The sequence below is a fragment of the Neodiprion virginianus genome, chromosome 3 (assembly GCF_021901495.1).
Source record: "Neodiprion virginianus isolate iyNeoVirg1 chromosome 3, iyNeoVirg1.1, whole genome shotgun sequence".
Classification (NCBI taxonomy): Eukaryota; Metazoa; Arthropoda; class Insecta; order Hymenoptera; family Diprionidae; genus Neodiprion; species Neodiprion virginianus.
This window is the reverse complement of record NC_060879.1, coordinates 37,435,132-37,455,143: the sequence shown is the minus strand read 5'-3', so window position 1 is coordinate 37,455,143 and position 20,012 is coordinate 37,435,132. Positions and strand designations below refer to the sequence as shown.

Below are 20,012 nucleotides of genomic sequence, written 5' to 3'. Positions count from 1 at the left end.
CTCTCTCTTTCCCTCTTGAAATATCGCATTCATCGCGTACGTGGCGATATATTATCTTTTACGATCAGGACCACCGTAGGTTGCGGAAATTCTGTCCCTCTTATATTCGCGCAGATATTGTTCTGCGATGGGTCAATTCAATACTCAGGCTCAGCATAAATTCGCAGGATTTCTTACGATTTTTTTAAAACTTTAAATCTCAGAGTAGGCGGCAAATCTAAGGCTTCTTCATTCTGCGTACAGACACGTGCGAAATGTATTCTACCTTATAAAATTTAACCAAATCTTAGGAGGGATTCGTCGTACACGACAAATCGTAACAGTATTTCAATTCCGGAGTGTGCTGCGCACGGTTTCGTCGTTTTTGGAAGAGGATAACATTTTCTCTTTCCCCCATGGCGGACATTTTATAACTGAAAAAGCTCTCTCCCTCACACGCTACCCCAGAAATACGAGTCGGAACGTGTCATTTCCGGGTGGCGATAAATCTTTAACTACACTGTAAAAAGTTTACAACGTCAATCCAAATTTGATGAAACTCCACGGTGATCCTCGCTGCTCGGTAATTAATTTACCATCGTTTGATCGCGATTCAGAAAGCATAATACCGCATTTTCAACGAACACCGAACTGTGTTGAATCTACAACCAAATAGGCTTCGTAAAAATGATTTCTCCGATTCTTCCGAAAAATCTACCCCCTAGTTTCTTACCTCGAAGAGTAGATACTCGTGTTTTCACAGGCTGTACGCAAGGGAAAGAGAGAGAGAGAAAAAATAAAAAAAATAAAAATAAAAAAATAATTGCGAGACGATAATCGCCCCTTTGGTTCAACCCTCGGCGGCGAAGGGACAACACCGGTGACGTCACGCACGGCGCAAGCGCCTCTCGGACGATGTCGAAGTTCCGTTGCGTCGTTGGAGCCTCCCCTTGTGCACCTTGGCGTCGTTTTCCCCTCTGCGACCCGCGCACGACGCCAATAAGCTCCGGGCACCGCCACGAGGGGAGTTTGGACGACGATTCAGTACAATATCGGCGCGCAACAGAGGCGTACACGTCGTTGCAACCCTTTGCTTGGAGTGCGCGTGGCCTTGGTTAAGGCTTCAGAGAGTTGACCTGCGGCAACCGGGATTTTGGTATACATGGGTCCTAAATCAGCCTCCACCAGACCTGCCAGCACTCACCTCGACCACAACGCCAATTTGCGCAATCTCAAGAGTATCAAGTTCAAGTAATCTCGATCTTATCCTGCCCCCTGCTGATTCTGCATTCGACCTTACGCGATCTCAAGAGGACCAAGCGACCGGCAACGACGGGAAGACGACTTGCGGTACCGTGGTCTCGTCCTGATCGACCGCAACACCGATCTATCGGAGAATTTCAGGATCTCATAAAGCGGGTCAAGGAACGCGAGGACGAGGAAAAGACCGGGAGACCAGAGACGCAAGCAATCGATAGCGCATTTTATTACCCCCAAGACGCAATATCCAAAGTATACGAGTATAAGCCGTTAAGTCCTGGCGTTTTTTTTAAAACATTAGAGTTTAATTAAACGGAACGTTGATCGTTCGCATCTGTACCAGTTTTAACAATAATATCGAGAAAATTACCGACCTGACACGGCATTCGATTTTCCGAGTTTCGTTTAATCGTAATTCACGATAGCAACGATACCATTGAGATACATCACTGAGTTATCGTAGAAACAACCACTCTCAGTATTCATCCGGTTAAAATTTTGAAACGGCAGTCAACGGCTGCAACGTGATAAGTAAACTGTATAAAAAGAATGAATTCTGAATGATCCAGGAAGTGATACGTTGGATAAACGGAGCCTTAACAATCCTTTGAATGATTAAATTAGAATTGTACACGTTCGAGGTTTATTGGTGCAGCATATAGACAGCCGTGATATTCAAATAAACGCTTACTCATCAATGTGTGCGAGGTGAAAACACTGTTACACGATTGGTTTCAGAGTTTGATTAGCGATTAGTTTACTGAGCAAACTTCCGACGTATCGCACCGCAATTCTCAGCACTGTAATTAATGTGTCAATCAAGAATCGAATCGAGTATAAACAGACGATAACTACCGCAGCAAGTTGAGTCCGAACCTGTAAGTCGTACTGTTGAAACTTGGTTTACCCTGAAAGCGCGTGAATCGCGTATACACCGGTGATAAAAAGGCTTGAAAGGAAAAAAAAATCTCGAGGAAAATCCCCTCCTAAAGACCGATCAAACGTCAACGATACGGCTGAGAGGAAATACTCGAGGACACCGCGACGCGGACACCGAACAAGAAGAATGGTAGTAAAGGCCGAGGGAGCTAGAAATGGCCACGAACTGGCACCCCTGAATGGCGAGGGTGGCCAGCCTGGTCAGGGCGGGGGACACAACGTGACGATAGTTGTCGGAGGGAGTCAGGGTGGCGGTGGTCAGAAGACCAAGGAAGAAAACAGGGCAGCATGGAGTGGAAAGATGCAATTCTTCCTCAGCATCATCGGGTACAGCGTTGGTCTCGGAAATATATGGAGATTTCCTTACCTTTGCCAGCAAAATGGAGGGGGTGAGTTGCGAATACCCGATTTATCACCAGACCAAACTTCCGTCTCCTGACGTTTCCATTTTTACGTCACGACACACGCGCTGCGATACAATGTAAAGTTATTGCGAAAGCGGCTTATCGATAGAAGCCAATGAAAGCCAGTGGTTAATAGTATCTTTATCTAAAAATAGTCAATGTCTAGATTTATACGTATAGCTTTACGCGTTACGTAGACGATGCCTCAAGTACTGTAAGCTCCGAAAAAATTCACTGTTCAAGCAATTTTTAGCAGTGTGATTATCGCCAGGACCAACTCCAATGTTTAAAGACCCTATCGCGGTAAATTCGAATGGTCCGTGATCCAATTAATGGCGTAATGAACCCGGTTAAGGGTACTGAAGTTTAGCTGCCTACAATCTTTAAAAACGAATGTCTGTTGCTATTGAATAATTCATTTGTTACCTTAGCATCTCAGACCCGTATCATGATTTCACGATCGCAGTCGTACCAACGCGAATCAAAGTTTCAATCGTCTCGCTACTTTGTACTAAACACATCAAGGTTGCACTTCGATAAACTTTCCGTCCAAAGAAAGCAAGCGGGCAAGCGAGCAGCCGATTCATTTCTCTTCCCCGATTCTAACCCACATTGAAATGCACGCAGGCTGCGGCAATGCTGGATCAATGGATCTGGGGGTGAAGCTGGGCAGAGAAACGGGAACACGGTGCAATAGAGATATCGATTTGTGTTCGACACAAATTTGCAGTTTCGTCATAACTCGCACAGGTTCGGTCCTTCGTTTTTAACCTGGTCCACGATGATCACGGCAGCGCATAACTTCAAACCACGATAAAGCATTGTAGAAGGTTATCGGTGGCTCCGAAGTCGGTTAAATCTTCTTTGAAATTTTTTGGAAATACGTGCCGACGCAAAATAGTAATCGTTACAAGTAAAACGCGGCTTATACCCACACGATAAGCGTGTCGAGTTTAGAGGTAATCACATGCAATCATACCATTTCCGCGGCAGACTGTACGGTGAGTCTGATCCCGTTGCAAGCTGCCTACTTCCACGCTACATTCAAGCTTTATCCAATAGAGAACATCGCTGACCCGTATATTTTGCAAACTCAAGTCTCTCGTCACGCTTCATCGACTATGCAGTTCTACGATTTTCAAATATATTCAAGTTGGCAAGATTCTCTGCCCTAGGCGATGCAACCGGGAAGTTGACGAATGTTGCACGTTCAATATAGTAATCACGTGTGTGGTAACACAATTCGTATGTAAAAACCAGCCAGGGTCAGTATCGTGCGTGTGCCTAGTTTAATGAGGGGGGGACACGTTGTTGCACCGTACCGACGATATTAAAAGGGGTCTATGGGGAGCAGGGTTTAATTGAAGAAGGCTAATTGGACTGTCGATAACCGAGGTGGTGCCTGCCTTGTGATTAAATTAGGCACACGGGACCCCGACTCTCGAATACAGACCGCTAAGTAATTCAAAATTATTTTCTCCTTCGTTGGATGACGATTCTAGGCAAGCTATAATTAATTCACAAGTCGTCAATGAGCTAGCAAACTTTACGCGTCTCTTAGGGACGTTGGTTGGACCTCGGAAGGTGGGATGGAGGTAACTACGACGAAAAGTAAAACGGGTCGTGTCGGTAGCTAAAGCGAAGTGCAAGCTGATCGAGAACAAAGGAACGTGCAAAAATGAGTCAAGGTATGTACTTGATGCGCCGTTTGCTGTGCAAGTAAATACATAAGCTGCCTTTAATGGGCACAACGGTTCTTCGAACGTTTCAAGGATGTAGGGACTGAAGGACAATTAAACTGTATAGGGGATATCGAGTTTGATAACCTTGAAGAAGGTGGATGGAAGAAACCATGGCAACGGATTCGTGAGCTCAGAGTGTCGAAAGCGACGTGTAAGCAATGCCCGGTCATTTTTTGGCCCAGTTTAATGTCGCGTTTGCGCAGTTTTAGAGATTAATCGACCTACCGAAGGCGAATTTTGAGTGGATGAAATGCCGTTTGCTCGTCAGTATATTTTTTGGAAACAAAGGATGACCTTATTTTCGAACTATAACATGAGCCGTCGCGATATGATCTGCAACATTTTCATTCCGAGTCGGTGACATTCAAAAAAGGTGGCTGCTCTTGACAAGCCGTGATATTAGTGTTGATCGTTGAGTTCTTGGCTATTACGCCGATAGTTTGGAACACGAGGCTGATACAAAAGGGCTCGATCATAAGGTCAAGGTTGAAGGACGTAGGGCGTCTTCGCTCCTCCCCGCCTTCTTTATCCCCGGAAATTCATAAGAGTACATCGACGCGAAACAGGAAGTGGCGTTGCTGATCCGATGAGTTGGTCAATTAGGTTTAGAGCATTGACTGATTCGCGGTTGGGCGTCACGGAGACGCAACCTGCCGGGAATCCGTAATTGGATAATTCATTCCTGGAAAGCAATCAGAGATGGAATTTGATCCGCGAGTGCGTTTACTCTGGTTCTATCGGTGATCAGAATTTCTTGCAAAATGGCAGTAGCGAGAGATAAAAAGAGCTTCCAATGATTAGTTTCGATAACCAATAGAAACGAAGGTCTAAATCAGCTCAGAATCTTGAATCTCAGCTGTAGGATTTCAATTATCCCTCGAATATTCTTCAGCGCGTTTCATTTTTAAATTTTACAACTCTGCACACTCCAATTATAAAGCAGGTAGAATTTAACACCAAGTAAATCTGGGTAAAGCAATTTTAACGATTTTCATTCCGGCAATGTGTATTTGCTTTGCAACCTGACAACCGAGTCGGTATAACTGAAATTTGTTACTGGAAGTCAATATTGGTACTCACGTAGAGCAAAACCTATTTCCTTCTCGTCTTCGATTAATACGTCTCAGGCTGTTTGCTCCCGTAAAGCACCATTGTCTGTTTATCATGCAGGTAAACACTGGAGAACTGGGTGTTAAATAATTTGAAAAATCAATGGGTGATCAGTTAGGAAATATTTTGCGAGCGTATTTTTTACTTTTTTAGCAATTGACTTCTCCTATTTTTCCAATAGCGTAAAAATATCGTTGTATCTCATTTTACCGACCAATCGTACGTTTCGCGGTTAACGAAGGTTTTTTTTTAAAAAGAAGCGATGATGAATGACGAGAGTCACGTGCAAAAATCAGGAGGATTCTTTGCCAGAAAAGATTGACAGAACGCTCGGCAGCTTGGAAAATTCCACAAGACGCCAACATTTTCGGATCGATAAGTTTAGTGCTACACGTGACCCGGGCGATTGTACGTTCTTGACACGCACATCTCTCTGGTGTCTTGTCGAAATCTAAACCATTGCACACACTCGACGGTGATCGAACGTTTTCGCGGAGATGAAAATTGGCGAAAATTAATTGTGTTTATTTCGTTTGATACCTTGAAAACAAACGACGTCAGTTTACGGATTCAGAGATAATAGCCATGTTAGAAATAATTGAAAAATACCATTTTACGACTGACAGAAACACAGATTAAGATTTGCGATATGCAAAACCGGGCATATCGTCGATTTCGGCGTAATTCTTCTTCAGCTCAGCTCATTTCGAGACTACATAACTCTTCGACGTTATGTACAAGGCACTTTCCTATTTTACGAGCCAACTCGTAACAACCCCCTCGAGGCAGCGATACGGATTCTATCTGTCGCAAGATCTGGTGAACCAAGGAGTGAACCATAATCGAACCTCTGTCTCCTTTCATGGTTTATCCAGTAAGTCGACAGGGTTATCTTGTGAATAGACTTAACGATCGGTCTCTATGTGATCGAGCAGTCTTACCCAATCAATTCATGTACTCCATTTCGTATATTTTCTATGCCAGTATACGAGACAGTATCACGAATAGTCGGAATGAATATTTAACGATTATCACCAGGTACCGTAACATGTTGAGTGCGTGCAGCATTTCGAGGCAGGCGGAACCTCGTGGTTACATGGTGGACGCTCGGTATTGGTCACTTGTTCATCAAGTTTATTAGCAGCTGTGTACAATGTTTCCATTCACATTGTATCGACTTATTAGGGGGATCTGCTGCACCCTCCGTTTGATTTTCATGCGTCGCTTCAAAGGCCCGCTTGCGTTGTTCGATAAAAATTGAACAGTGTCCCTTGAGCGGTTAGAAGCGTCGAAAATAGGCAATTAATCTCTGAGTACGTCGTACAGCGTAAATAAAGGGGGTGCACCTTTTGCGAAAAGATGCCGTGGACGATGCCGAATGAAAAAAATATTATCGTACCACGAACGAGTGCATAAAAGAAGGAAAAACGAAGAATCGGAGTAACCGCTTCGGAAGAAAAGTACATAAAACCGATATAAAATTAGCATAGTCATGTATAGTAAAGTCCATTCTGGGATAGAAAGGGTGAAGAGCCAAGGGGGAGGAAAGCGGGATGCTGCGATCGCGGATCCTTCTTTTCTTACGCGTCACCTTGTTTTTCTCCCATATTTTATGTACGGACCCAAGGTCCACGGGGTTTCGGGAAAGCGTGGTTTCGGTTTCGCTCGTTTTAGGAACCTCATAACACGCGGTGCCGGGGGCGGCGGAGACCGAGAGAAACGGGGTAGCAGAGCGAGACGGAAAACGTTGGAGAGAGAGGGAGAGAGTGGGTCGAGAAAGAGGGACGGAGAGAATGCGATCAATACCAGACACTCCGGCTGCCTGCAGGCTCGGTGGAATAGGGGCGAGGGAAGGGGAGGAAATTGAGTTGGTTAGGGGTTGAGGATTGAGGGTTGGTGCCTCCACCTCTGACGACCCGTGTTGCGTCGTCATCGCGCGCGTATGATGCAGCGCTGGATCGTGTGGTCTTCGACCCATTGCGCACGTCGTTGCTTTCAGCAAATTATCCGCGTGCAAACACGCCTCTCGGCCTCTGACCCATTCACGAGTTGATACCTTTTATAGAGCGGTCCGTGCAATTGACCGATAAGGGAAAAAGAACGGAGGATCCACAACATTCTGAAGTTGCGTTTTTTAATTTATCGGTCGAAGCACTCAACCGCGATGCGGGACATAGTGGATGTCATTTTTTTCCACTTGAAAATATCTTGATATAATGTTGTCGAGAATCTTGCATACCTTCTGTCGAAGATTTGTGGTGTTGAATGGACTTTGTAAGAATTGATTCAACGACGGGATATGAGGGTTCGAATATTATTACCCCGTTTTCGATGATTCCGATGAAAATCTCAGCCTTTCTACTTTTTTCATTTGAAATGTAGAATGTTATTCAATTATAGTTTGGAAAGTTTTGAAATTGGAAAACTTATGGCAGCATCTTCGGAGTGGATTCAAATCAATTTGGTTCAAAAGATGTTTGCCTAGCGGAGAGAACGAAAATTTAAAAACCAAACAGAGAGATTGTAATGTTCCGGTCTTCGTTTTATGCCTGAAGTATAACCTGGATCCAATTTCACTATGTTTTTGATCAGCACGAGCGTTTTTAATTTATTGTTATAATAAGTGAAGGAAATATCGTGAAGCCTTGTAAATTGCGAAACAATTAACGTGGTTATGTTTCATTGACGGTTTGACCATTGCACACTTACCTTTCCATCAACGATGAAAGTAATAACAATTCATTATAGCCGAATGATAAAAGTTACTATAAAGTTCTGCGCAATACATGTTCTTTGAAATTTCAATATTCAATATCCTTAATCTATAGGCTTGAAATCTAGATATTAGCGAGTACCGGTAGAAGCTTTAAACTATATACAATTAGTTAGAAAATGCGTAATTTGTAGTACGACAGTGGTTAAATTGATGTTTATATAATACAAGAATTAGCAAATGACGTTAGAGAGGCTGAAATGTGAATCCCGTCCGATCGAGATTGACCCGGGTCAAGACCCGCCTGGGTCTAGGGATTGCCTGCCTTGTCGTAGGGCATAGGTCTCAGGAGCTTGGAGGGCAACCTCTTTTCGAAGTATGGCTTCCAGAATTCTAATCTGGGTGATACAGAGTACAAAGAGTTGAATAACTAGCGGAAATCAAACGATTCAATAACATTCCGTGCGAAAGGCTTCTCTACGGCATGGTCGGGCATAATGTGCTCTCTTGAAAAAATGTGCCGCAAACCGATGCCTTGTAATTTCTTAAAAATCGAAACATCTCACTGTACTACACACTGTACCACATCATACTACATACGGTTATACGGTTTGAATGAACACCATTCGAAACTAGCGGGAAAAATGAATCGCAGAACCGACGAAAGGAAGAAAGAAAGTTACGGTTGTCTGTATAATGACTCCATCATTCCACAGCACTTTGGAAGTACAAGATCGATATGCTAGCATTGACGATTTATCCTTCATTTGTATTCTCATTCTACCAATAGTAGAACGATGCCAATAACAATGGTCAGCCGCTCGCTATGCAGACTACACGCGGTTGCTCATCGCTACCGAACCTTTTATACGTATTGGTGTAGTCGATTTGTTCGCTCTTTTCGGTATGCAGGCACACAAACATATGAGAATAATTTGCGTCAGTCTAAAGGGGTCAGTAGAGACGCGTGTTCCACATCGGTCAGCTGATAACAGTGCAACGGAAAGAGGCCGGGGAGGGCTTCGAACAATGGGGCACGATTGATCAAAGAAAAAAATGTCAGAGCCAAACCACAGTCAAGGTTATACTTATCTACCTTGATTTTTCTTACCGAAATAGACACAAATCTCGTTTGGTACTATAATAAATGAATTCTGGGTCTGTGTATCAAACTAGACCTAAAATAGAACGAGACCGATCATTGTTGGGCAAACAATGGAATCGAAGCTATGTATAAGAGACTGTGAGAATTTCGTTCCAATTCGATATACCGTTGTGTAAATTGTTTTATTCTATTTGTTTCAGGCGCCTTTCTCATTCCATTTTTCGTGATGTTGATCCTCGAGGGAGTGCCTTTGTTCCTGATAGAACTAGGTGTCGGACAGAAAATGAGACAAGGAGCCCTGGGAGTCTGGAACACGATACATCCTTGGCTCGGAGGTATAGGTATTGCCTCCTGCATCGTCACCTTCTTCGTAGCACTTTACTACAACGTTATCATTGCCTGGTGTTTCTACTACCTCGTGAACTCCTTGCAGGTTCGTCATTTTCCTTTAGGCCCCTTTATCGAGGTCAAACACATTCCTTGGTGTTTATAGAAGGCCGCGATCATGCCGACACACACGCGAACGTGTAGGAGGTCAGAGTTCGACATCCGGATTCCGGAAATCTTTTCATGGGTTGGGTCGGAATCTTTTGGATTAAGTTTCTCCCGGTCCATTGTTCCGAGATCCGTTTAATTCACCCCGGAAAAACGTAAACATTAGGGTGAATCGATAAGAGAGTTTAGGATCTTGCGGGTTGGCCCAACTGAGTTTGAAATATTAGCAACAACACGATGAAAGTGTCATTGAAAATCTATTTTGTTGCGTTTAAAACCTGTTATAGCTGACGAGATTCTAATCCTTTATATTTTATGTCGATCAGTTGTTCGGTTGACGAAATATTTTAACTCACCTCCGTATAGCAAGGCAAGAAAGAAGATCTTTCTCTACTCACAATAGATTATTGATGATAATTGAAGATTTTTCGTCACTTGTAATTTTACCAACAGGCGATGTTCGGAAACACAAAGTCCTAAAAAATACTCAATGATTCCTGTTTGCGGGTATTTGGCCATAGAGTCGTCTATTCTTCTATTAATCAATTCCCTGTTGCCACACGAGGCATCGAATGTTCAGGATAACTTAGAATTCAGAGTGTAATATCGAGTTAGATTGAAATATTGAATGAAATATAAAAAAATATTTGCTTGATTTGTAACGATCGATTTTAACCCAAATTAACCCTATCTCTTTGTTCCAATTATCTCGGCGCAGGCTGTGACGGTTAAATTTGGCGTAAGTAAAAAATAAGATTTACAGTGAATGTATCTGGGCACGAATCATGCATATTACTCATTTTATTCATAATTGACTTGCCGTAACACTTCAATCATCGATTTCTTCGTTCCTCATTCCATTAAACATAAACTTCTTTAAAACTCATTTAAAACTTTATGGAAAGCTTGTACGAAGCTTTCGTATCAAGCAGCTTGACCTTGTATCCTGGCACGGAGTTCCTGCAACAACTGTTTCGTGACTTGACTAACAGCGACAAATCGTTATAATTTGCTAAATAATTACGACCTCGTCGCAAATTCGCCAATTAAACGTGTCGCCGCTTTAAACTATCACTCTTCAAGCTCGTACGGCACGACCGTGACGTCATTGTTATGTCGCCGTTAATTTCATTCCTCAAAATCAAACCTCATTGTCGTAGATTCGCGTTAGGAAAATAGACTACAACATTTTTTTGTTCCTCAGGAACCGCTGCCTTGGGCAACGTGTCCGATGGTGAACGATAAGCCCGTCGAAGAATGCGCGAAGAGTTCGGAAACCGCGTATTTCTGGTACAGAACAACCTTGGACGCCGCACCTTCGATTGAAGATGGACAAGGTTTGAAATGGTGGATCGTTGTGTGCCTCCTCGTCAGTTGGATCATCGTTTTCTTCATCGTGATGAAGGGGATCCAGTCGTCGGGAAAGGTAAAGCTCAACTACTTCTACACCTCGTTGACGTTTCTTAAGAACCTTGGAGTTCATTCTATTTTCACGAATAACAGCAATTATGGAACACTAACGGCACTCGATATTTTCAGGTCGTTTACTTCACTTCGATGTTTCCATACCTAGTGCTGACCATCTTCTTCATCAGAGGGATAACGCTGAAGGGTGCAAGCGCAGGATTGGTTCACATGTATACTCCGAAGGTCAGTGCAAGAAGTGTTTTTTCGAAATCACTGACGTATCTGAAAGTTTATCCGTTGCTGGATAGTTAAGGCGACACTGAAACTTTTCGCAGGTGGAAATGCTGTTGAAGCCGACTGTTTGGCTGGATGCGGCAACCCAAGTGTTCTACAGTTTCGGTCTTGCTTTTGGCTCCTTGATAGCATTCGGCAGTTACAACACTCCGGACAACAATTGTGTTCGTGACGTTATTCTCGTTAGCGTCTGCAACGCGTTCACCGCGATCTATGCCAGTGTTGTAATATTTGCGATTCTGGGATTCAAGGCGATGAGTAACGTCGATAAGTGCATTGCTGGGTAAGGTCGTATTTGATTTTCAATTCTATGTAGATGAGCCCCTACACGCACCGATCAAATGACTTCCTTGAACTCGTATCGAATTATAGCAGACGCTGAGATATAGTTTTCACTGAGGATACTAGCTTATCGCGGAAAGCCTATTCCACAGTTTGATCAATATCTCGGAGGATTTTACTTATGAAACGGTAAACCTTCAACTTGACCTTCGCGACGCGCACGTAAGATATGTATTGGAGCCATCATAAATGGAATGTTGCTACACCAATTTCATTCGACAATTAAAGACCGCTACGGCGGCGGTATTCAGATGAAGAGACGAACATTGTTAAGACTAATATCATGTCGGTGTGTCGATTGTTCAAACCTTAAAGGCGTACCTGATCGAAAAATATGCATCCGAAATCGTTATTAATTATTTTTCCTTCGCCACCTTTGTTTCAGCAATAAAGAACTGTTGTTATTCAATGGACTACTGTTGTCGAATTCGACGGATGAACAATACGAGGACATAGTAACCAATTTCAATTCTACGGCCGAAAATTTCACCATAGCAACCTGTAGTCTTGAAGAACAGCTCGACGCGGTGAGTCATAAGCATGAGTTGAAAACTCAAAAAAGGATATTCACAGTGGAGAGAATCACGCAGCGTTACAGAATATTGCACTTTATCACTGCGGTTAATATTGTCTGAGACTAATAGGTTCGGTTTCGAGGATCAACAAGCAAAATATTATTGCGTCTAATTATTGATTCTGTGGCACCCAATCGTCAAGATAGAGTGAAGTTAATGTTACCAATTTTCGTAGAATTTCTTACATGCCATGAAAGTTTCTGCTCAAGTCACAACCATTTCGGTAGAAAGTGACATACGTGATTCTCTCCGCGTGGCAGCTTCTCTTAACCACAATTTATTGAACAACGATCATCAGGCTGCCGAAGGAACTGGTTTGGCGTTTATAGTTTTCACTCAAGCGATAGTGGAGCTCCCAGGTGCGCCATTTTGGTCCTGTATCTTTTTCTTGATGCTGCTAGCCTTGGGCTTGGGATCGCAGATCGGGATTCTCGAAGGGATGCTCTGCGTGATCTTTGATATAGACCTCTTTAAGAGAGTTAAAAAACAGTACATCACCGGTAAGTGACTGGTAAGCTCCACCTCGTCGAAGCTGTACCGTTCCTACTCTTTGATTCCCTGTATTTTCGTCCCTTCCTCAACATGCTCAATAATCGTTTCAGCGGTTGTCTGCGTAATCTGCTTCTGCGTCGGTTTGATATTCACCACCGGGGCTGGCGAATACTGGTTGAAGATGTTCGACAGCTTTGCCGGTACAATAGGACTCGTCGTTGTCGGATTGATGGAAATGGTTGCGGTCATTTATATCTACGGACACGAAAAGTATTCCTCAAACACTTTCATTCTCAGTTCCAAGCCCCGCCAGCCTACCAAAACTGCACTTTGATTATTTCACAGGTTCACCAAGGACATTGAGGACATGACAGGGTATCGACCTGGGTGGTATTGGCAGGTGACGTGGAGATTCTTGGCGCCCCTAATCATGGCGGGGATTCTCGTTTCCAGCATCGTTTGCATGTTCATTCAAAAACCGGAATATTCGGCTTGGGACGCGACGAAAGTGAGTACTGACTTTGGTCTCGGTCGACGGATGCTTAATTTGCTTCGATCACGTTTCTCAACAGGGAGTCAGCGTTCCTACAAGCTATCCAGGCTGGGTCCTCGTCATTGCAGTGATCATCGTGATCGCTGGTGTAGCGCCAATGCCGATAGTATTCTTCCTGAGAAGATTCCAGTGCGTTAAACTGGACGTTGACATTCACCAGGGTAGCATTCGACGCATTGATACTACTGTCTCAACGAAGGAGATGATGGGCGACGTTGACGTAAGTTGAACCGTGACTGCCAATAGTGTTTCTTCTTTTCACCTTTACCTTTGACTATCGTAAGAATAAATTTTGCCTCGTGAATACGGAGGGTCAGAGATCTGCTCACAATGAAATCGTCACTGACTCAATCGTTCATTTTACGAATCAGATGAAATGATTTTCACTGTAGTCCAAGTTTCTGTGAAAAATTAATACTGATGTTGTAAGATTAGGTGCAAAATGAACGCAAAAGGTGTGACCGTGATCTCTTCAGGTCACGTTAAAGAAAAATATACAAAGAGTCGGATTAACATATCACTGTATTATTGGCAAGTGACATGCAGTTGAACGCGCACCACGAGAAGAATTTCAATATACTATGAAATACCGTATTATTCACAAAATTTTTGCATTTTTGAAAAGGTGCAACCTTTGCCAAGCTAAATATCTTCTCGTGGTGCGACGATTGTGCAGTTTGCTTCGTATTGAATATCTGATCTACAGTTATAGGTAAGCCCACTGTGGTAACGTCGATAACGATCCTAGCTACCTACATATGTGAGTTTGCCCGTTGTAAAGCTGCGAATGCTAATTAGACGCTTCACGCACTTTCACACGCGTTTCTCATTAATTTCTTCGTTCTTTGGATTGAGCTGAAAATAATCAAATTTTACCGTAGACGCAATCATCCTTCGGTTTGATTTTCTGCAGCGGCGGAAAATGCGATGTAGGTGAAATTTCATCACTTTTCTTTCATCCTCATTGCCTACAGTTTCTAATAAGCGCATGGCTGTTTTCAACTGAACGAAGTAAAAGATTAAAAATGATACAGAAAGCTACACGTTACACTAAACGATGCTGCTGTTGAGGAAACAACCGGCTCGAAAAATGTTTTGAAGTTTTTTGACCGTACTCCGGGTCAAAAGTATGTCAAGTCACTTGAACGGTCGATTCAAATCGAATTGCGATGAAAAACTAGGGGACCCAGGCGATTGTTATTGCTGATAATTAGTTGCATACTTTGACCTTGATCATTGCTGAATCGAAAAGTAGTAGACAAAAGTGAATATAGTGACTGTTTGATATTGAGTAGGAATGATTAAATCTTGAGCGTGTGGAAGATCAACGTAAAGGTCACGTCGCGTCGTTTCTGCGTACGTTCAATGATAAATTCATCACTGCACGTAACTGCGACCAAAATTGCTTGGCTACATTATTTTCCCTATCGAAAATGGTTATAGTATAGTTAAGCTTTAGTAATTAGGATAGTGCAGATATAGACCTAGAAGGTACCTTAACTCCAGACTCTAAATTGCATGACGAACAAGTTAACACAATACTAGATAATAGGTGGCTGGCAAGTCAAGTTTTTACGTTTCAACGACGACGTGTAAACCAAACAACTTAAAATAAATCGCAGTATCGCGGCAATTATAGATTTAAAAATAATTATGGCAGCATGAGAAATGTTTGTAACGCAATGAATGATTCTAAAAATAACAGATATTTAAACAAAAGGGGTCAGCTCAGCAGAAATATTTCACTATAACGGATAGTCGGTAAAATTGATATATCGTGCATGAAAAGGCCTCTGGCTACTAACTTGGTAACAATTAAAGACTGTTGGCAGCGATCGTTTAGGTTAAACGACCGTCGAGTGTCTCGATATAAAGTATATTAAATTTAGCTCAATTTTCACTAATCGTTATACCGAACGAAGCACAGAGTTCTGACCAACAGATTTTAATTACCAAACGACGAACAGACGTCCGCAGAGTCTGGGTGATTAATTCGATTTTTCAATCGTACGGATAGCTGGACGAGTATCACGACAGGCTCGAGGATTTCCCTGAGGAAGAGGAAGACGAGGACGACAACAGCGACGACGATAACAACACTGCACCGTCTTCGGCGAGAATGGTCGCAAACCAGATGAAGGGAAAGGCTTTCAAGATGGAAGTGATGGACTTTTGAAGGGACCTCCACCTATCGCGATGACCGTTCATCCTTTTGTAACCCCTGATTCTTAGTACATAAGCGTGACCTTTAAACTCAGTAAAAGAGCCAAGGTTCCTGCAAAGCACTTGGGCATGCGGTAGGCGCAGGATTACGAACGTAGCACTTCCGGCATTGACGGTCACCGGTCGCCGAGTGATTTTTTTCTCCTTCCGATACTACAATAACGTTGGCTCTGTATAATCCAATTGTCGGCCGCCCTATTATTATACACGTACAACGTACCGAGGAGAATTCCGTGGGAATTCGAGGTTCACTAGGAGAGAGTCTGGCTCTATCAGCGCTAAAAATATAGACCAGGGGAAGATCTGTTGTTCGAAACTTTGAAGCGCTGATTAGGAGTGGCCGTTTCGTTACGTCAATGACTGTCGAAACCTTGGTCGGGATATGCTTTGTGCACAAAAGCGAATACTCGAATACAACTCTGCTAGATTTGAAGCCGTGACATTCGAGAGACGCGCAATTAAACGTTGACTCACAAGGTCTAATCGAGCCCGGGCGAATAAATTGAGAATAACGAAGATCATTTTTGCAGCAACGAACGACTCGCACCGTTTAACACCAGTCGACGTTTAAGGTGCGTCGCGTCGCGATCTCAAAATCTTATCTGTACCAAATCCCGCAAAGATAGCATCGAGCAGTCGGTCTGTGGGTCTTGAACTTGCAGCTGCGTCAAGAAGCTGATCCTGACTAGTCGCGTTGACGGTTTTTGTTCAAAATTTCAACAAATGCGAGACATTTTTATTGCTGAACGAACCATTTCGAAACAGTATACGGTGGTTTTCGAATGGCCACAAAGTTTTGTGATATTAATCTCAGTGTTACGGCTGCCTCGACATCGCAGACTCACAACTAGAAGTATGATTTGCACGAACGAAGAGCAAATGTAAAACTGTGCATTTTCAAAGTATCGTATGTTACTCTCTCCGCAATTTCACTTCCTCAATCATCGGCACTTCGCGCAGAAGTTCTGTGTTCCTTGTTTCTGTGATCCCTTAAAAGCAATACCTATTCTATGCAAATACACAGTGTGAGTACTCCATGATTCTAGCAAGGTGCACGACGAAACATGCTCTTCTATTCTGAAGTCTTATGCAATCTTCATTACGAACTGGTAAAAAATTAAAAAATATTCGCGCAGCGCTTAAGACGAATTCAATGCAACAAACATTGTTCGAGTCTCCGGATAATTCTACTTGCGTCACGTAACGATATTTTTTTTCTCCGATCGTCAAAATTCATTCTTTAACACCGGTTGAACAAAAGGGCGAAACGCGGACGAAAAATTATTGAAGTTCATTCGTTTTTTTTTTTTTTTTTTTGTCACTTTCATCGAATAAGAAAATTTTTGACTACTGGCAAATTGGCTCTTATTTTTTAATAAAAAATTATTCATACTTGATCAAGGGATATTTAGTCCAGGTGAAGGGAATTTGAAGAAGCGATTAAAATGGCGTTTTTTAATTCATGCCGAAGCCCCCAATTATACTCTAGAGGAAATAGGCTTGGAAACATGTGACGTGAAATGGTAAATCGGGATCTTCTATAGCGAACCTGGGGTATTTAGGGTGTCGGGACTGATAGTTGAATATTGATCAAAGTATGTTAAATTATCATCAATACAGGCGCGAAAAATTTCAACGAGAGACAATTAGCCGTCAAGGATTCTAAATAGACATGCAAATGAAGTTAATTCGTATTCACGGCGCGCTATTCCAGCCGCGTTTTTCTGGGACTGTAACAAGCAGAGTAATTCAATTCACGAAAGTACGTAGGAGAAAAATTTATGCGTATTTCTGATGTACGCCAGTAGTATGTCCGTTGTAGCCGAAAGCGAGACACTCGGAAGATTATTTACACTATAGTCAAAATAGCCGTACGTTTTATGCGTATAACAATACTGCAAAAGCGGAACTTCACAAAGTGATACGTAATTCTGGTAATATAGGCTCAAAAAAAGTAGTTTATGTAACATGCGTTTAATTAGCTATAATTATAATGAGAGCTAAGCTAGTATACAGTAATACGTACCTACTAACATTGTTACTTGGCTGGTCCAGCTTTTTTGAATTATTATCATATATATTTAATTTATATATGTGATGTATATTTATTATCGAAGGACAGAGTTGTTGTTTTACGACTGGCGTAACAGCGACCGTTCAAACAATAATCCATATTTTCATTCGATTTTTCACTTTCACTTTTTATCATCAACCAAGACATAAAAGTGTGAAAATTCTCCCACCGCCGACGGACGACGGTGTTAATCTCGATGCAATCGATAAAGAAAGAACAGCGAAAAGCATTTTTTCATTTAGATCTTTCATCTCGAAAGATAACCCGCTAACTCATCGTGGCTTGCGAGCGTTTGATAACGTAAAACGGAGTATTTATTGTCGTATAATTGTCGGTGCCATAGGCGGCTGTAATATCTGCAGGATTATTTCATTTACGACGATACGGCTCACATAATATTTGGGTGTGTACAAATACCTGACATAAATTGCGCAACTTCGTGACACAACGCACGTGCGTGTAATATCAGCTGCGCGTGAAGTGTGGAATTCATCGGGCGTAATCAAATCGGGGCGTAAGTTGTGTCTTTTACAACAAGATCAATTGTGATCGTCCGTGTAATTTTTTTTTCCTTCCAATTTTCACCTCGCAATCGCATAACAGTAATTGCCGACACTTGGTTTTGCTAGCGTTTAAACAATAACACGCGTGATTTAAATGCTGAGGGAATCAAGATAAATTAACACAATTTGAAATTGCACCAAAAACTTTTTGCCGTAAGGTGCTCGTGTGGAAACCAAAAATAATTATTACGCGAAGGGAATGAAAGTACGAATATTAAAAGAAAAAGAAAAGAAAACGAAGCATAGCACACGATGAGAGACGAATAATAACGATTGCCAATTATGACGTTGTCTTACATTATAATTAATTATTATAATAACAGATCCACGAGGGAGTTGTACATATTAAAGTTAATAGACGATCAATTCGGGGTGTTCATATTACTTTGTATCACCGTAAAAACCCATCCAGCATCACAAGTTGAATGAGAAGTGATCGAAACGATCCGAAGTGAGAAAAACATCAGGGAAAGAAAATTACGTGGTTCAAGGTAATTCGAACACCATGTTATACATATAGTATTACAATTGCGTAGGCTTTAAGCGTAACACCCGTTTTTAAAAATGCCACAAGCGCGATAGTTATTGTTACTACATACGTAAGTATTTACTATTTACGTCCTCGGTTTGCAGAAAGGTTACAGGAATCCTACCGGCTTTCAAGTTCTTATTCGTAACTACACCAATGAGTTTTCGCACGTCATCGTAGAGGTTTCAAAACTTTATTTCACGCTGACGTAAGCCCTCATCTTTTACAATTAGCAACTGCCACTTGACTCAATATGGTGCCGGCCTGTTAAATTTATACGTAGATACGAAATAGTTGACGATAGTCTAACAACAACAGCTGACAAAATTGTAAGGCTCATGAAGTATAGCGTTAATATGCCCAATAGTATTTTACAGAAAAACCTAATCGCTTAGCATGACATTTGTCGAAAGTGTGAAAGAAAAACTGAAAGTTAAGGGTTGTCGTTGTCCTATAGTTAATACAGTAAAATAGGTTAATATAGAACGTATTGTATACAAGGATATATAAAAGTATTTAAATAAAAGCTTATTTATTGCCGAACGTCAAAGTTTACCCACCTCGGGACGATTTTCTTCTTCGCCCGAAATTATTGTCCCCTCTAGTCATCTGCCAGAGAGAAAGAGAGAGAGAGAGAAAAGGAAATTAAAGAAATACGCGGATTTCCAAGAGTTCAAAAATATACAATCTGGTCTTTTCATCTCGGAAGGATGTTACAGCTCTAAACGCAAGTTGAACACGCAACGCTTCGACGTTGTTCATTCTGTGGCCAAAATCAATATTAACAAAATTACTCTATCCCTGTCATATACACGTATGTAACATATATGTATCTAGCAATCGAATAAAGCCCATCAAGTCAAGATGATTTTCGCAGGTTATACACGTTGGTGGTAGTTTTTATTACTTGCGGTAGCAGATCGTTTGAAAGACTGTTCACTTTCACGGAATACCTGGGTGCGACTGATAATTAAATTTGCAAACTACCCGCTGTACCAAGTAGCGAAGTTTTCCTTCGTTTTTATTTTTTTCTTTATTTTTATTTACTGTTTATTCTCACCAGAACTAGTTCTGACCCAACGGACGTTAGAAAGACAGCAAAAAGGTATACCATGTATCACACATTGGTCGAAAAATCTTTGACAGATTGTTCAGCAACTATGAATTCCACCAAACTCCGTCCGATATATTTCGATGAAGAGAGTAAATATAT

The 20,012-nt window shown here is 42.0% G+C and overlaps 1 protein-coding gene across 4 annotated transcripts; it reads left to right on the top strand.

The window, feature by feature from the left end:
• The first annotated feature begins 1,013 nt into the window (after positions 1 to 1,013).
• On the top strand, positions 1,014 to 19,342 carry LOC124300970 (sodium- and chloride-dependent transporter XTRP3). Of its 4 annotated transcripts, none has more exons than XM_046755509.1 (13): positions 1,014 to 2,567; positions 9,453 to 9,685; positions 10,466 to 10,486; positions 10,952 to 11,173; positions 11,287 to 11,397; positions 11,490 to 11,731; positions 12,176 to 12,317; positions 12,664 to 12,865; positions 12,968 to 13,127; positions 13,203 to 13,365; positions 13,430 to 13,630; positions 14,117 to 14,170; positions 15,428 to 15,558. In XM_046755509.1, exons 1-12 carry the CDS (start codon positions 2,306 to 2,308, stop codon positions 14,120 to 14,122), a joined length of 1,965 nt encoding a protein of 654 aa, XP_046611465.1. In that variant the 5' UTR covers positions 1,014 to 2,305; the 3' UTR covers positions 14,123 to 14,170; positions 15,428 to 15,558. The 4 variants fall into 4 exon arrangements, with proteins under 4 accessions (XP_046611465.1, XP_046611466.1, XP_046611464.1 ...); XM_046755510.1 differs by having other exon boundaries at positions 14,117 to 14,122; positions 15,428 to 15,536; XM_046755507.1 differs by lacking the exon at positions 14,117 to 14,170 and having other exon boundaries at positions 1,016 to 2,567; positions 15,428 to 19,342.
• The last annotated feature ends 670 nt before the right edge of the window (positions 19,343 to 20,012 follow it).

Coding starts and splice junctions, on each gene's coding strand:
- LOC124300970 (XM_046755507.1), top strand. CDS start 2,306: ATGGTAGTAAAGGCCGAGGGAGCTAGAAATGGCCACGAACTGGCACCC. Junction 2,568..9,452: donor TTGCCAGCAAAATGGAGGGG/GTGAGTTGCGAA, acceptor TATTTGTTTCAG/GCGCCTTTCTCATTCCATTT. Junction 13,631..15,427: donor AGATGATGGGCGACGTTGAC/GTAAGTTGAACC, acceptor TCGTACGGATAG/CTGGACGAGTATCACGACAG.